General features: G+C 42.1%; 1 protein-coding gene across 3 annotated transcripts in view; it reads left to right on the forward strand.

The window, feature by feature from the left end:
- The window catches only part of LOC102381221 (aryl hydrocarbon receptor-like), a 129,581-nt gene that overhangs the window by 90,652 nt on the left and 23,059 nt on the right, over window positions 1–15,870 (forward strand). For 2 of the 3 annotated variants that reach the window (XM_025199360.1, XM_006019954.3), the window contains 2 exons: window positions 7,611–7,700; window positions 15,358–15,481. In XM_025199360.1, the coding sequence (XP_025055145.1) occupies window positions 7,611–7,700; window positions 15,358–15,481 (214 nt within the window). The remainder of the gene's footprint in view (window positions 1–7,610; window positions 7,701–15,357; window positions 15,482–15,870) is intronic. The other variant, XM_025199361.1, reaches the window with a different exon arrangement.

The following is a 15,870-nucleotide window of genomic DNA, read 5'->3' on the forward strand; positions in this document are numbered from 1 at the left end:
TTCTGTCGTAATGCAAAGGCACTGAATTAAGGTTGCATGGACAGTAGTCATTCTGGAATGCCCTAACTTGTGAACACTTGACTGCAACTTTTTGATCCTTAACTTTGTATTTTCTAACTCTGTATGATTTAATTTCTTGGTGAAAACAACCTTGACTAACATTAAAATGGGTTTTATATTTGTGAATCTTCTTTTTTATAGTAGAAATTTAATTGCTGATGTATGTACTACTTGCATGATAGAGTAGTTACACATTAGTTGTCTTCATTGGATATTTTATTGTCATTTTTATCTTAGAGGCCTCTCATTTCTCAGTGCTATGTTCATCAACATATTGAAAATAATTAAACTATATATAAAAGTTTGTTTTGGTATGAATAATATTTCTAAGGAGAAAAAGATTTAAGATATTCTAACTCTGCATACAATGTACACATTTTGGAAATTGTGTTGCAATGAAGTTTTGTTATAGTTTTAAAGATCTCTTTTTTCACTTAGTGGTATATTAAAACTTATGGCATTTAATTTATACAAGTAAACCTTTTTTAACAGCAATTTAATTATATCATGGACCAATACATAAGGTATTCCAGTTTGTTAGCATTATGGAAATTAAATGTTTAGGAGCCAGGCTTGCCAGGTGTGTGCAATGACTATTTTTAACAAAAAGAAAAAGTGATGGATTGGTGAGGCCACACTGTGATACAGGTTTCCCTCACTTTATGCTGTACATGCATTCCTGGAAAATGGTGCATAACTCAAATTTGCATAAAGGGAACCCAAATTTGCATAAAGAGAACCCACTTTACAATGTAACAAATAGGGACGTTCCAAGACCTTGATTGTACTGACCCCCAGAATCATTTCTACTACTTCTACAAGACAATTTTGGTACTCACCAACAGCAGACAGTACACACAAGCACAGGGCACTATCATAAAGGGGATGGCAACTACAGAAACATGTTGCAGACGAGCGAGGAGCACAGATCCACACAGGAGATTATTTTGGTGTGTCACTCCCACAATGCACTGCACAAAGCAGCTGACTGGGTTTCCACCACATTGATCACATAAGGAATTTACCCCTCATATAATGAATTTTTTATATAAAAAGGGTCATCGCAAAAGAGTGAATTCGCACATACAGAACCTGCATAAAGCAAGGGAAACTTGTATTCCAGACCTGAAAATTGTGATCTAATCTTGCTGTGGTTTGGCTACTGTGGGATGGTAACACACACACACACACACACACACACACACACTCTCTCTCTCTCTCTCTCTCTCTCTCTCTTGCTCTCTCTCCCCCCCCTCCCCCAAGAGTCAAAGGAAACAGAGGAATGATAGCATACAAGACACCAAGGTGGCAACAGTGCTGCTAGGACATCATTTTGCCCTTAAGTAAAGGATATTCTTGGCTGAAAGAACCCTATGCCCCATTTTCCAGCAGCTCTATATTTCAGGCATTGCAATGATATTTAGTATTAGCTTTTGGTTTCAAGTTCAGAACTTTTCTCTCATTCATGGTTCTCATCAAAAGACTATTTTCTGCTGCCTTTAATGCATACTCTTGGGTTGCTGTGGGAAGAGGATGGGACCCAAACCATTGAGATCTGCTTCATGTTTGGAAGCATGAATAATCCCTTGTTTTTCCTACATAGATTCCAAAGTGCTTGAGAGATGAGGTTGATATCATTATCTCTATTATTTTGCATGTGGCCTGCATCTGCTCCTAAGGGCTCCAGCTTCAGGGAGTGGCTGCACAGGGTGCTAGAGTCATCCAGGAGTGGTAGTGGTAGGTTGCTTGCTCCCTGCCCAGTACCACTGCCTCCTAGGTTTCCCCAGCTGTCCTCAGGGCTTCCAGTTGGGTGCTGGGACCTGGGCTTACCAGGGTTGGTGGCAGCAGCTGGATTCCTGCCCTTCCTGACCTGTTCCCTACCCAGGCCCCTGGCCCTGGTTTGAAGGTTGGAAAGTTTACTGTGCTACACAGAGGAAGTAGGGGTGAAACCGTATCACTGAATCCCTATCCCTTCCCCACCCCATTCCTGGCTGTACCTTCTCCTGAGAAGATCTACACCAAAATAAGCCATTACCCAGTAATTAGAGCAACTTGGGAGGTAAGAAACCCAGCTATGTGTCCTGCTTTGAAAGCTGTCCCGGGTGCTGTCTTGACCAGTTCTGATAGTGCTACTCTAGTTTAAAAGATGCTTTAAGACCTGGTCCTGCAGCACTGAAGTCAATGGGAGCTTTGCATTGGGACTTCAAAAGATGGGAGATCAAACCCTTACAGTATTAGCCCCTTAATGTAAAGTAAAAATACTTTTAGACACATATTTGAAAGATTTAAGATTAAAACTTGATCCCATAAAAAGTTGCTGTGATATAGATTATTGGAAAGCTGATACTCTGTGGGGAGAGAAAATAGAGGAACCGTTACAGGATGAATGAAGGCAGTACTTGAAGCAGCCAGTAACATAAGCCAACACTGAACCAAGTTAATTGAATATCTCTGACTTTTTTTGGTTTTTTGGCTTCCTTGCAAAGTGTTATATACCCTTTTTGCAAAGGGTTATATAATAGCATAGAGAAGCTAAAAACACTTTGTTTATCGGGAAGCAGTCCTTTGCATGACTCAAAGCAGGGTTTTTTTCTGTTTTTACTTGTTGGCATTTTTTAGCACCAGAACAAAGCAATCATTAATTGATCAAAAATTTTACCAGAAACTGGTTTCTCTTAGAATATTATGAGTTTTTCTTCCTCTTTTCTTTCTATAAAAGTAAGGAAATTATTTTCTTTGGACGAACAAAGAATCCTCAATACTTTTCCTACGCATCTGGTGTACTGGTGCTGGAGATTACATTGTATGGGTGAAATATGTTTCAACTAACCAAGTTTAATTTAGTTTATACCCTATATTAATAAATAAATTACAAATGGAATCACTGGTTTCTCTAGTCAGGTGAAACTGCTGCTAACTATATTGTTTCTGAGTTAGGACAGCTAGATTCGAAAAGAATTCCTACGGGTGTTAACCACAATGAAGAAAAGGACTTGATTATTTTAATAGCTGCTAATTTAGAAAGTATATTCATTTCACAAATCATTACTATGTAGGTTTCATGAATGTAACATTAACAATGACAAAAACAAATGGCTTCCTCACTGAGAGACAATTGATAAAATAACACAGCCATGTCTCCCTTAGGAAGGGAAACACCATGATGATGGAGGACCAGCTACCTCAAACAGTTAGGCCATAGCAAATAAAATCCTGGTCCTTTTAACAATGGAAATGTTTTGATTTCACCAGAGCTAGGATTTCACTCGTTAGTACTGGAGATTTTCTTGAGCTGAAAAACAAGTTTCTCTTTGCTCATTAAGAAATAATAGTAATGTATGATAGTCACCAGTTGTTTCTTACTCCTACCCTGAAATCCAATAAGATGTCTTTTTTGCAGGTGAGTGCCATATAACAATAAAAAGTTTAAGTGGTTACCAACTGTCTCCACATCTGTTTATTCTCTGTTTGTTTTTCTGGTTACATACTCAATGCGTGAATTTTTTATTTTCTTCTGTAACCAGGATCTCCCATATTTTTTTAATCATTCCTGTAAATTACAAGATTTCTGCTTTTCCAGCAAAGATCTATCTGTTGGACTTTTCCTTCCAAATGTGTGCGCCTCATACATTTGCAGGATACATCATTAGAAAAGTTGTTGACAGATAGTGTAAACACAGTTAACAAAAACTGATTATTTGTAAAGGTTTGCTTTCTGTTAATAACCATGATTATTAGGGCTGTGCAAAACAGCACAGTTTTGTTTTGACTTCCATTTCGCTGTTTTGAAGGGACAGTTTGTTTTGCTGTTTCGAAGTACTGTTCCGTTTTAGTTAGTTGAAACTTGTTTTGCTGTTTTGACGCATTTTGATGTTTTACCCATAGGCTATAATAGGGAATCATGAAAATGTCTCTAACTTTGTCATTTCTTGCCTGATATGGATGAAAATTGCAGGGATGGTAGTCACTTCTGAGGGCATGAAGCCTGCCAAGATTCAAGGAGATAGGTGGAGGGATTTCTGGGAAACTGCACTTCAAACTGCAAAAAGCAAAACTTGTGTCACTTGCCAGCAGCAACAGCATGCTGTCATCCCACACACAGATCTGCGGGCCCACTCCCCCCAGGAGGAGTCTGGCACAGCCCCGCAGCCCTCCTGGGGGGTGCGGGGCCCCAGATCTACATGCGGGATGACAGCAGGCTGCTGCTGTTGGCTGGCGCCAGCACCGGCACTGAGTTCTTCCCGGTGCTCGGTACGTGCTGCGCCAAGCAGACTCGGGTGCTGGTGCTGGCCCCAGCCAACAGCAGCAGCATGCTATCATGCACATGCCCTGCAGCCGGTGAGTTTGGAGCTTTAAAAAAAGCCCTGCACTCACTGGATGCAGCAGTGGTGATTGGGGCCTCTGAGGGCTCATAGCAGAGTCCCCGCAGCGCGGGGCAGTGGGGATTGCCCTCCTCCCTCACCTGGCCCCAACGCAGCAGTTGCACCATCGCACAGGTGCAGCGTGGCTTGGCAGGGTGTTGAGCACTGTCCTGGAGCTGGGGCAGCTCCATGCATCAGCCGGAGCTTCTGGTTTGATTCCCAGCTATCTGATCATTCCCACAGCGATTCCTGGGGGGCGCGACCCCTGGATCTGCGCAGGGTTTCAGCAGGCTGCTGCTGCTGCTGGCTGGAGAAATAGCTCAGAGCTGCTGCCATCCCCAGCTGGCAATGGCAGCCTGCTGTCATCCCACATCATCCAGGGGACTGCATCCCCCAGGAAGAGCTGGGGGAAAGATTGGGGAGCTGGGGAATTGAACCGGGAACTGGGGGAATGTTCAGGGACCTGAACATTTCCCCAGCCCCCGGGTCAATTCCTCCAGCTCTTCCCAGGGGCTGTGAATGATCAGAGAGCTGTGAAGAGCGCTCAGAGAGCTGAGGAATTGAACAGGGAGCTAGATGTCAATATCGGAGCAGTCCTTCCCCCCCGCTACCACCTCCTTCTCCTTAGTTTCTGTTTAGCTGCAAGCAATCTGGCTTCGAAACTCGAAATGTTTCAAAACTTTCAAGTGCCCTCGTTTCATTTCAAAGCTGTTTTGAAAACTTTCGTTTCATTTTGATTTCACTGTTTCGAGCTCAAAATGAGTCAAAACAGCTTTGAAATGAAACATTCGTCAAAATTTCGCACAGCCCTAATGATTATCTCTTTTTTGTTGGATGAATAGAGAATATTTGCCATTGCAGGTTCTCAAGTGGGGAAACTGATTCTAGGACGCATTGAGGGACTTTTAGAACATTGGGGCCCCCCCTTTGAAGCATTTGCCTGGAACAAGGATGAAATCAGATGTGGAAGAATTTTGGTCCCAAGTAATGAGACACAGATGTGAACAGGATGTCATTGCCTCCTTGAAGCTGTGTCAAAGAATTTGTATTTTTATAGTAAGAAGGAGAAAGTCGCTTCAGAAACCAAAGATTTGAATGCAGGGTTGCACAAGGTTGCAAATCAGAGGTTCCAATTTTCACATCCTAAATAAAACTATTTTAAATCAAGGGTTCCCATGTTTGAGAACAAAGTCAGTGGTTGCTGGGTCCTTTTGAATGGAAATCATTTTCAATTGATATCTTTATCTAGCTGCTGCCACATGCTCTCTGTTACCTGACGAGACAGCGATGAAGTTTTGAAGTTTGCTGTGAAAAGGATATCTGGACAGCCAGACAACAGAAGTTAGATGCCTGGAGGCAGGGAAAGCATTTTACTACTATGGATTGCAATGCCGCCTACTTCCACTAGGGGTTTGGGGTCCTGTGGTGTATAGGCAATGGGACTCAAAGGTGCAGGGCACGTCTACACAAGCTTTTATGTGCTTTTCCTAATGTGCATTAAATTTAGTACCTCCAATATGAGGGCGCTGATACATGAGCACGCAGGCTGCTCTGACAACTGGAATTCCAGTATGATTATTAGAGTCTTTTTGAGTGTGACAATTGCTACTCTCCAGTAGTCTTGTGCATCTCATGTATCAGTGTCCCCGTGCTTAAAAATGGTGGTGGGGGCACTTGAACTAAAGCTTGTGGAATGAGTTTTAGTTCAAGCGCCCCCGCCACCATTTAAGTGTGGGGACACTGAGACAGGAGATGTGGCAGTGCTTTACTTAGAGCGGCCGTTGGAGCTGCTCTAACTAAAGTGCTGCCCCCATCAGCCCTGGAGCACATGTAAAAGTGCCCTGAGGTACTAAATAAATGCACATTAGGCTGACGTAATGTGCAGTAGTGAAAGCGCACATTTTAGTGATGCTTAATGCGCAGTAGCCTATTTTACTGCTCATTAGCATAATAGTACAGTTTTTCACACATCTTTAATGCACTGTAGAATAGGCTACTACGCATTAAAGCACACGTGTAGACGTGTTCACAGACTAGGGAATAAAAGTTATTTGGGGGTTTTGAGGTAACCAGCTCTGTCTGCTCCTTCTTGTTACCTGAAGCTCCCATCCTGTTTTGGATATCGGAGCCAACGGAAACAATAGTGAATAGGTGTCTACACAAATAGCTATAAGGATATTAATTCCCAGGATGGTTGCTATTAAGGATTGTACTGGGTGCCTTTACAGCTGGAAGTATGAATCCCTAGGCTCTCCAGATAAGAGTTGTAGCAGATTTATGACTTCTATAGTTCACATACAGAGGTGGTTGTATACATGGTGAGTTACATTTCCACAAGTATTTATTTATGATGGCAGTATCTGGCCATCGTGAAAGCCATGTGTAGGTTTGAAATTAATTGAGTGAACAAGCGAAGTCAGTACCTTGAGACCTTGGTCATGAGTTGTCTGGCATGAGTAGTAAATACTCAGAGAAATAGTTATTGTTAGAGGAACTAGCTCAGGTACGGAAAGCAATATAGCTCTGTTAAAATGACACTCCATCAGGGCTAACTGGCCCTTCTGCAAAGCCAGGCACAGCAGCATTGGGTAGAGCATCATGTTAACCTGGCTACACTGTTTGCCTATTTTAAGATCTAGCTCAGATATCTTTGCATGTTGAAATGTCAGTGTGCATTTGTTGAAGTTAATTCCATTTGCCTTGAATATTATTTTTGGCTGGCACCTGTTCTGCTGCAGGAGCATCCAAACTGTCCTAGGTGGACCAGTCTTCACATAAATTCTGCAGAAGCATAAGAAAAGACTTGTTCTAAAAGCAGTAAATGCCTCAGGGGCTGCTGTGCTACTAAGAACCCCCAATAAAGAACATATGTGGGGCTTCAAGCTCTGCACCTGGAAAGAATAGAAGCAAAGTTAAATAGGAAGTGTCTGTATTATTTTTTCTTTAATCTGAAATATCTTTGTGCTAATTGTGACTTAACTGACAACCAGATGGTTTCTACAGCGCACTCAAATTCTTTGAATATTGGTAGTAGCTTCACACATGATTGCTGGACTTTTGATCCATGTCATAGACTCTGTGACCCAGACAATTCTGTCCTCCCATCACGTGCATGTTCACTGAATCAATACCTGGGGTACTGAATAACAGTTTTAAGTAAAACTTTGCTGAGTTTGTTCTCTTTTTCAGGCTCTCAATGGATTTGTCATCTCAGTCACCGCAAACGGTTACATCTTCTACATCTCCCCCACAGTGCAGGACTACTTGGGATTTCATCAGGTGGGATTTCATCAGCAATTTATTTTTTCTGATTTAAAAAAAGGATGGTGTAGTTTAAACAGGAGCAGCCAATGTTGCAGATTTACTGAAGGCTCCTTTATTTTGACTTGGAAGATCATAAGACTGTCTGCTTTAAAAATCATTGCATTTTCTTGTGGTAATTAAAAGAACATTGCACTTTGTACAATGTAAGCAAAAGTAAACAGAGCTGGATTCATGCATCATGTTTCATTGTTGTTAGGGGCTGGAAGGGACTTTACAGATGATAGAGTCCAGCCCCCCTGCACTTGGGCAGAAAAGACTGCTGGGGTCAAATGACCCCAGCAAGATGGGTGTCAAGATGCTTTTTGAAGATTGCCAGGGTGAACTTGTTCCAAGCCCTTGGCACCTGACTTGTAAAGAAGTTTTTCCTTATGTCTAGCTTGAAGTGATCCTCAGTCAGCTTGTGCCCATTAGTTCTTGTCCTCCCCTGGGGTGGGGCTTGATGAACAGATGCTCCCCCAGGCTGTGATGTACGCCCTTGATATACTTATAGGCTGCCACCAAGTCCCCTTTGAGTCTTCTCTTCTCCAGGCTAAAAAGTCCCAAGTCTTTCAGCCTCTCCACATATGACCTGGTCTCTAGGCCTTTAATCATGCATGTGGCTCTCCTTTGGACTCTCTCGAGCTTCTCCACATCGTTCCTGAAGTGCGGCGCCCAGAACTGGATGCAGAACTCCATCTGTGGTCTCACCAAGGCTGAGTAGAGAGGGAGGATGACATCCTTAGCTTTGCATGAGACGCCTTGGTAGATGCATGCTAGTGTTTTATTAACTCTGCCAGCTATGGCATCACATTGGTGGCTCATGTTTATTTTGTTGTCTGTCTTAACACCCAGGTCTCGTTCAGATGCGGTGCTAGCAAGCATACCACTGCCAAGCCTGTAATTGTGTTGTGGATTATTTCTCCCCAGATAGAGCACTTTACATTTCTCCATATTAAACGACATCTGATTGAGGTCCGCCCATCTCGTGTGCCTGTCCAGGCCAGCCTGTATTGCCAGCCTGTCTTTGAGCGTGACCACGCTCTCCCATAGTTTGGTGTTGTCAGCAAACTTTGCTAGTTTGCTTTTATTACCCAAATCCAAATAGTTGGTGATCATGTTGAAAAGCACTGGTCTGAGTACTGAACCCTGAGGGATGCCACTGGTCACCCTCCGCCATGATGACTCAGTTCTATCAATCAATACTCTCTGAGACCTACCATAGAGCCAATTTCCTAGCCACTGGACTATAAACTAGTCGAGACCACATTTTCCCAATTTTTTTCATGAGGACTTTGTGGGAGACCATGTCAAGGGCCTTTCTGAAGTCCAAGTAAATGACATTAACCTCATTTCCCCCATCCAGGTGGTGAGTAGCCTGATCATAGAAGGAAATGAGGTTGGTCTGGCATGACCTGCCTGTAATGAAGCCATGTTGGCTATCCTTCAGAATATTGCCTTCTGCTAGCCTGTCTGTAATGTTTTCTTTGATAATTTTCTCCAGTATTTTACCAAGGCTTGAGGTCAAACGGATTGGCTTGTAATTTCCTGGGTCCTCCATTCTCCTTTTTTTAAAGATAGGCACCATGTTGGCCTTCTTCCAATCTTCTGGGACTTCTCCTGAGCACCACAAGTCTTCAAATAACTTTGTCATTGGTTGCACAATGACATCGGCCAGTTCTTTTAGCACCCTCAGGTACATCTGGTCCTGCTGACTTGTAGATATTTAGCCTTTGTAGGTGCTCCCCCACAAGATCTATGCCAACTGGTTGCTCACTCCCACCATGATCATCCTGTATCCTGTCAAGCAGGCTAACACCTTTGAACTGGTGGAATGCCAACATGAAGTATTCATTCAAGAAGTATTCAAAAACAGGATGCGTTTCAATACTGACAAGTGCAGGGTGCTGCACTTGGGCAGTAGTAACCAGCAGCACACTTATAAGATGGGAAACTCCCTTCTTGAGAGCACGGAGGCAGAAACATCTCAAGTAGGGCCAAGGAGGTGATCCTCCCCTTCTATGTGACATTGGTCAGGCCACAGCTGGAGTACTGTGTCCAGTTCTGGGCACCCCACTTCAAGAGGGATGTGGACAACATTGAGAGGGTCCAGAGGAGGGCCACCCGCATGATCCGGGGACAGCAGGGCAGACCCTACAATGCGAGGCTACGGGACCTGAACCTGTTCAGCCTTCACAAGAGAAGGCTGAGGGGGGACCTGGTGACCATCTATAAACTCACTAGGGGGGATCAGAAGGGGTTGGGGGAGACCTTGTTTCCCCTAGCGCTCCCCAAGATAACAAGGAATAACGGCCACAAGTTGTTGGAGAGTAGGTTTAGATTAGATATCCATAAGAACTACTTCACAGTCAGGGCGGCTAGGATCTGGAACCAACTTCCAAGGGAAGTGGTGCTGGCTCCTACCCTGGGGGTCTTTAAGAAGCGGCTTGATGCCTACCTGACTGGGGTCAATTGAGCCCAGTTTTCCTCCTGCCCAGGCAGGGGGTCGGACTTGAAGATCTACAAGGTCCCTTGCGACCCTACTTCTATGATCCTATGATTCAGGAGTTTGGTTTTCTCCTAAGTGTCGGTTATCTGCCACCCCATTTCATCCATCAGAGGCCTTGTGCTTCCCTTATTTTTTTCTACGACTTCCTACATATCTAAAGATGGACTTTTTGTTGTCCTTGATTCCAGTTGCCAATCTGTATTTGGTGAATTTGCTTCCTACAGGTGTGGGCTGTTGCAGCCGATGTTGGTAGACAGCACTTGTTTTGGAGACATAAATCAAGTTTATTACCATATGTTTTAACTTATGCGGGCAGGAGCATTGTTTTATATTATGTTGGAAATGATATATGTATGTACGTTGTATGTGTGTAAAGTCTGAGTTACTTCATTACTCATGAAACATAGGATATCAATGGCACTGGGTGGCATAAGGTGTATGCCGTCTCTGTGGAAGGTTCCCATGCAGTTCTGTCACAGAGCTTAGCACTGCTTTGTGCCATTTGCATTCTTCTGCTACCCATTATCCAATCCCACTTTTGTTAAGATACATTAGCCTTTACCAGTATTAGTGCTGAGCTTGTATTAGGTGAGAGAAGCATGAGGCTACCAAGCTTGGTTTCTCTGTGACAGAAAGAAAGATTGGGATCCAGGTCATTTGAAGCTATTGAAACAGGAATTCTCTATACAGCTGTAACTCTGTCCCCTGGTGTGCACATATCATAGTACAGACTTTTCATACTACATGATAATGAAATCTGCACTTTGCTTTTTGCACCTTGTGTCAGAGTCAGCATTGCCTTGTACCACTGTCCGCACAAAGGGATTGCATGTGTTCTGGACAAGTGGACATGTAGAAGGCAATGGGAAAACAGTATAGTAAGTAAATCAGAGTACTGATGTCTTTCCAGTCCAGCAGTATTTACAGCTGAGTAAATGTCATAGGTAATTCTGACATTCCCCAAAGTGCTGTTAAGGAAATAAACATTTCAAATCTGGATGATGCTGTGTTACTATCTCCTCCTTATAGAGTGAGATCCTGGCCTCCATTAAAGTTAATGGCAAAACTGTTATTAAAAATCAGGGTATTAGGATTTTACCCTGAAAAATACAACATGAACATCTAATTAAAGGCTATATCCTAATGGGAAGTATAGTTAGTTACACAATGTAGCCTTAACATTGTCAGTGTCTGAGTGTCAGTGCTTAACTGTACAATTTTAACATTCCTTTGCTGCATGGGGAGAATATAGAAATATATTCAGTTTACACCAATCTTTTTTGTGAAACCGATTTAATTTCCTGTAATACTCTGGTTATAGAAGCATTACCAACACTTGCCTTTGTTTTCAGATGTTGTTTCTGAAATAAATCTTCTGCTGCAAGCTCAGTGCAACATCATGTCTTTTTTTTATTTTCTGAAGACTGCAAAATGTCTATATCCGACATATTGCCTTACATTTTAGTTTATATTCCTATAGGGCATATTCTTAAAAGCTCTTCTATTTTCTCACTTATTCTTCTTTTCTCCTCCACACCAATCAGCTCAAATATTTGACTCTTACTAGTATTTTGTATATGGTGTTAACAACCCCACCAACCTTCTTATTTTCCAAAGTGTTTTTTCATTTATCCACATTTACATAAAAAATAGCTGTCTGATACCAGTATCTGCCTGTAGGTATGAAAGGAAGTCGCATTTCTTTTTGTTGTTTGTTGGACACCACATTCACATAGGGAGCTGTCCAAGACGTACATTTTATGAAGTGCTGTTTTGAAGCATCTGTATCTAGATCTGGTCCCGGGTAGGACCATAAACTGCATTCAACTGGGAGGCCTGGTGGCAACATGATGGGGGTACTCATGGCAGGGTAGCTCCTATAAAATACCACAATGTTGCAACCTCTAGAGTAAGGTGAGTATAGGGAACCTCAGACCTCTAACCCCAACTGCTTTGTGGGTACTTCTTGGTTGGAGAAAGGCTAAGGAACATCACCCTGACAGAAAGGTGCCCTTGCTGGGGCATTAGGCAGTCAGCAGCAGTTCTAATCTGTTGCTGTCTGGCAGAAGCTACAACCATTGAGGCACTGAACAGCTGGACTTAGTCTGCCCTTTGGATTTTGTCTCAGTGATCTAAAGTGGGGATGGTAGGTCTAGGGCAGCCTCCACTCCTCCATACTCTTTCCTAGGCGTACGCGCTGAATGTCTTGGTGCGATGGCCGCATGGATCTATTGTGCGTCTACCATGATCTAAAGGATTGATGGTTGCCAAGATGCACATTTCTGTTCACTCTCTGCTCGTTCACTGATTCTTAACATTTAGTATGGTTAGTATCTATTTATACAGAAAGTTTCCATTTTCTTTCAGTTCTATTTGTTTCTTGAATATGTCTGAATTGCAACTTTGACACACAATCATAGTTTGAGCTCTGAATATCCAGATGCATTAAATTAAGTTTCACATACAAACATGGAAAAAGTGAGATCATCTTGGATTTCATTATTTAACATGTCACAAGCCCTCATCAGGCAAAAAAGCTCTTGATATACAAGAGTTAGAAGACACAAGATATTCAAGGAACCCAGCTGAGGTGAGTTTTATGTATTTGGATACAAAATGGGCTGTTGTAAGTATATGATGCATGTTACAATAACATGCATTTTATGTATTGTGTGTGTGTGTGTGTGTACGCACACACAAAACGTGTACATTATTACAGGAGTGAGGCCAAAACTTTTGTCTGAAAGCCTTTTTCGATGAAAAGTGGTGATTTGATGACAAGAATGTTTCATGAATTTGTCTTGGGTTTGCTAAGTTGTTTGTATTGAGGGAGGAAGGAAGCTCTGAATTTCTTTCAGTTTTATCTCTCAAACAACTTCTTACTCTGAAATTTTCCATTTTATTTGAAAGAAAAAACCTCTTAAAATCTGACACAAATCATTTTACTTCAGGACAACTAAAATGTTTTGAGCTGGCTCCAAATGACTTTTTAAATTACTACTGAATCATTTTTGTCCAGTAAACACTTTAGCACATCTGAAAGTGTTACATGGCTATATAGATTTTAAGGCCATAAAGATTTTAGGGTAAGACTATTGTGGTTATCTAATTTCACCTTCTAAATAACACTCAGGCTGCTGTCAGATGTTAAATTAAAGGTCTGATGGGATCTGATACATGATCCCAACAATTGTACATCCTGCCATGCCACACAGCAATGATAGGGACCAGCCACAAAGTTATTACACATAGTTATTATGGCTTATTCCCTGTTTTATCTTGCCAGTATTTGAATGAATGTGTGGCCATAATAATTAATATGTGGCCATATTATAATTAAGAATATAATAATAATTAAGAGGGGACTAACCAGTTAATTATGTCATAAGTATAACATCTGTCAGGGGCCTCAGGGATTTCTGCACTGCACCTATTTTTTATGCGATATCATCTCACCTTTAGGTGCGTATTCAGATCTGATGACAGCACTTGTTAACTTGTTGTACTCTCTCTAACACCAGGTCTAAATCTGCTCCCTTATTGAATGTGACTGTATCTAGACCACAAGGTACTGGGAAGCAAATGTCATTGTGTAGTGTTTATCCCAAAAGGCAAAAATTAGAGCCTATCCAATGAAAGCAGCACACGTGGCAGGAAAGGAATTTTATTTCTAAAGATTCCAATGAGTTGTTGTTAATAACCAAGAATCAAAAGCATTGTGACTACTCTTTGAAGAACTTGGCAGTTCCTTTTTTAAAATCAAGGAAACAATGCTTGTTTTCATCTTCCCTTTGGCTGCAGGGTAGCAAATACACTTACTCTGTTAGATGACTGGGCTCCAATTCAGCACTGAGAGCAGGCGCCCAGTATGGTACTGGTAGCAGTTAGGAAATCAGTGCAAAAATATACTTGGTGGCTAAGGACTGTTTGCAGTTTTAAAGTAATTGATGGCTGCTATGTAAACATCTTGCGCAAGAGACAGCCTGGGAACAATGATGAAGGAAATGTTGAACCTAGTGCCATCAGGAAAATAGTAGTGTCTATAAAGCATATTTTTATTTTGAAAAATGTTTTCCATTGCCAGCAGTTGGCTTTCAGCTGACACTGTTAATTCTTTACAGCTGAACTAAAAATAAAATCCCTACAAACAACCCAAACTGAAACTTCTTGAAGGTTCTCCACCATGGCTTAAGCCATTTGTGGGGGGAGCTAGAGAGGGTTATTAAATGTAATGAGTCTGCTTGATTTCCATGAGTCATGCAAGGAATTCCTCAGACACACTCCTTTTGAAAGTAGTTTTATATTACATGGAGGACTGAATCGGTCCATGTGTCCTTTGTATGGGGTCCAGGAGGCTGATTTCTCTTTTCAGCTAGGAACACTTCAGAGCCAAAAGGCCTCCTCCTTTGAAATGACACCATTATTTGTTTTCAGTACTTGGTGCCTGTCAATGCTCTCCACAATGCACTATGGAGTTCTCTGTTAGCGAGATCATCACTCGGTTACAGACATGTGTCTTCATGCATCAGCCACGTTGCAGGGAAGGCACGTAACAGGATGAAGCCTTTTGCCTTTTGTATTCCCTTTTGAATTTGGCCACCTTCAGTGCTGCAGGTCTGGGACCAGTACAGCAGAGGAAATGTAGCCTAGGGCTCTGGTTTGGAGTTTTGTGCCTGGCCCTGCCAAGGACCTTGTTACCTCATTACTTTGTAACTTATTTACCCCCTCCACCATATGCCTGTTGTGTCGCTATAGAACCTAAATTATTTGGAGCAGGACTCTCACTAGGCATGTCTTCACAGAGCCCACATGGTGGTTTTCTAATACAGACCATAAGATTATAACCCCACTTTCAGAGTTTCTGTTCCCCAGTAAGTATGAATGAAAAGATTATGCTGATTATTTAACTCTATTGCTAGGCACATGTCTTGCTGCTATTCCTAGTATGTCTGGCAGTGCTGACGAGGTCAAACTGTGCCCTACTTTGCAGTGATGAGCAAGGGAGACAGGTCCCAGAGCAGTGGTGCTGCAATGGATTAGTTGTGCATTTCGGTGCCTTGCTCTCTGCATCTTCATTTCAATGCATAGATAGTATCCAATGGCATATTCTTCTTAATTTCTTTTCAGTCTGATCTCATCTACCAAAGCGTGTATGAGCTGATCCACACTGACGATAGAGCCATGTTCCGGTGCCAGCTGCATTGGGCCTTAAATCCACCGGCATCCAATGAACCAGACCAAAGCACAGATGGTGAGTGATTTTTACAGTGAAACCTATATAGTGGTGGTGTAGCAGGAAGCCCCCTTTTCCTCTTGCCTGCATTTGCTTTCCCCTCTGCATATATTTCTCCTTTTCTACCTTTTCTTCCTTCCTCTTTCTTTCACTATAAGATAAGGAATTGTTTTTTAAAGTTTGTATGTGTGCATTTTGTATCTCCCCTTGTATTTTGGTATTTTTATCTATTTGTGTGCCATAGCATTACTCTTGTAGCTTATATTTTATACTCTTCACCTTTTAACTAAATGTGTTTTAGTTTTTAGAAGTAAGTTATACACTGTAACAATGTTAACAAGGGCAGGGATCAAACCCCTGCTTCCCTGTATCAGGCGGGCCCCTGAAAGAGGAATGAATCAGTGATT

This window comes from Alligator sinensis, unplaced genomic scaffold (genome assembly GCF_000455745.1).
Source record: "Alligator sinensis unplaced genomic scaffold, ASM45574v1 scaffold233_2, whole genome shotgun sequence".
NCBI classification, from domain to species: Eukaryota; Metazoa; Chordata; order Crocodylia; family Alligatoridae; genus Alligator; species Alligator sinensis.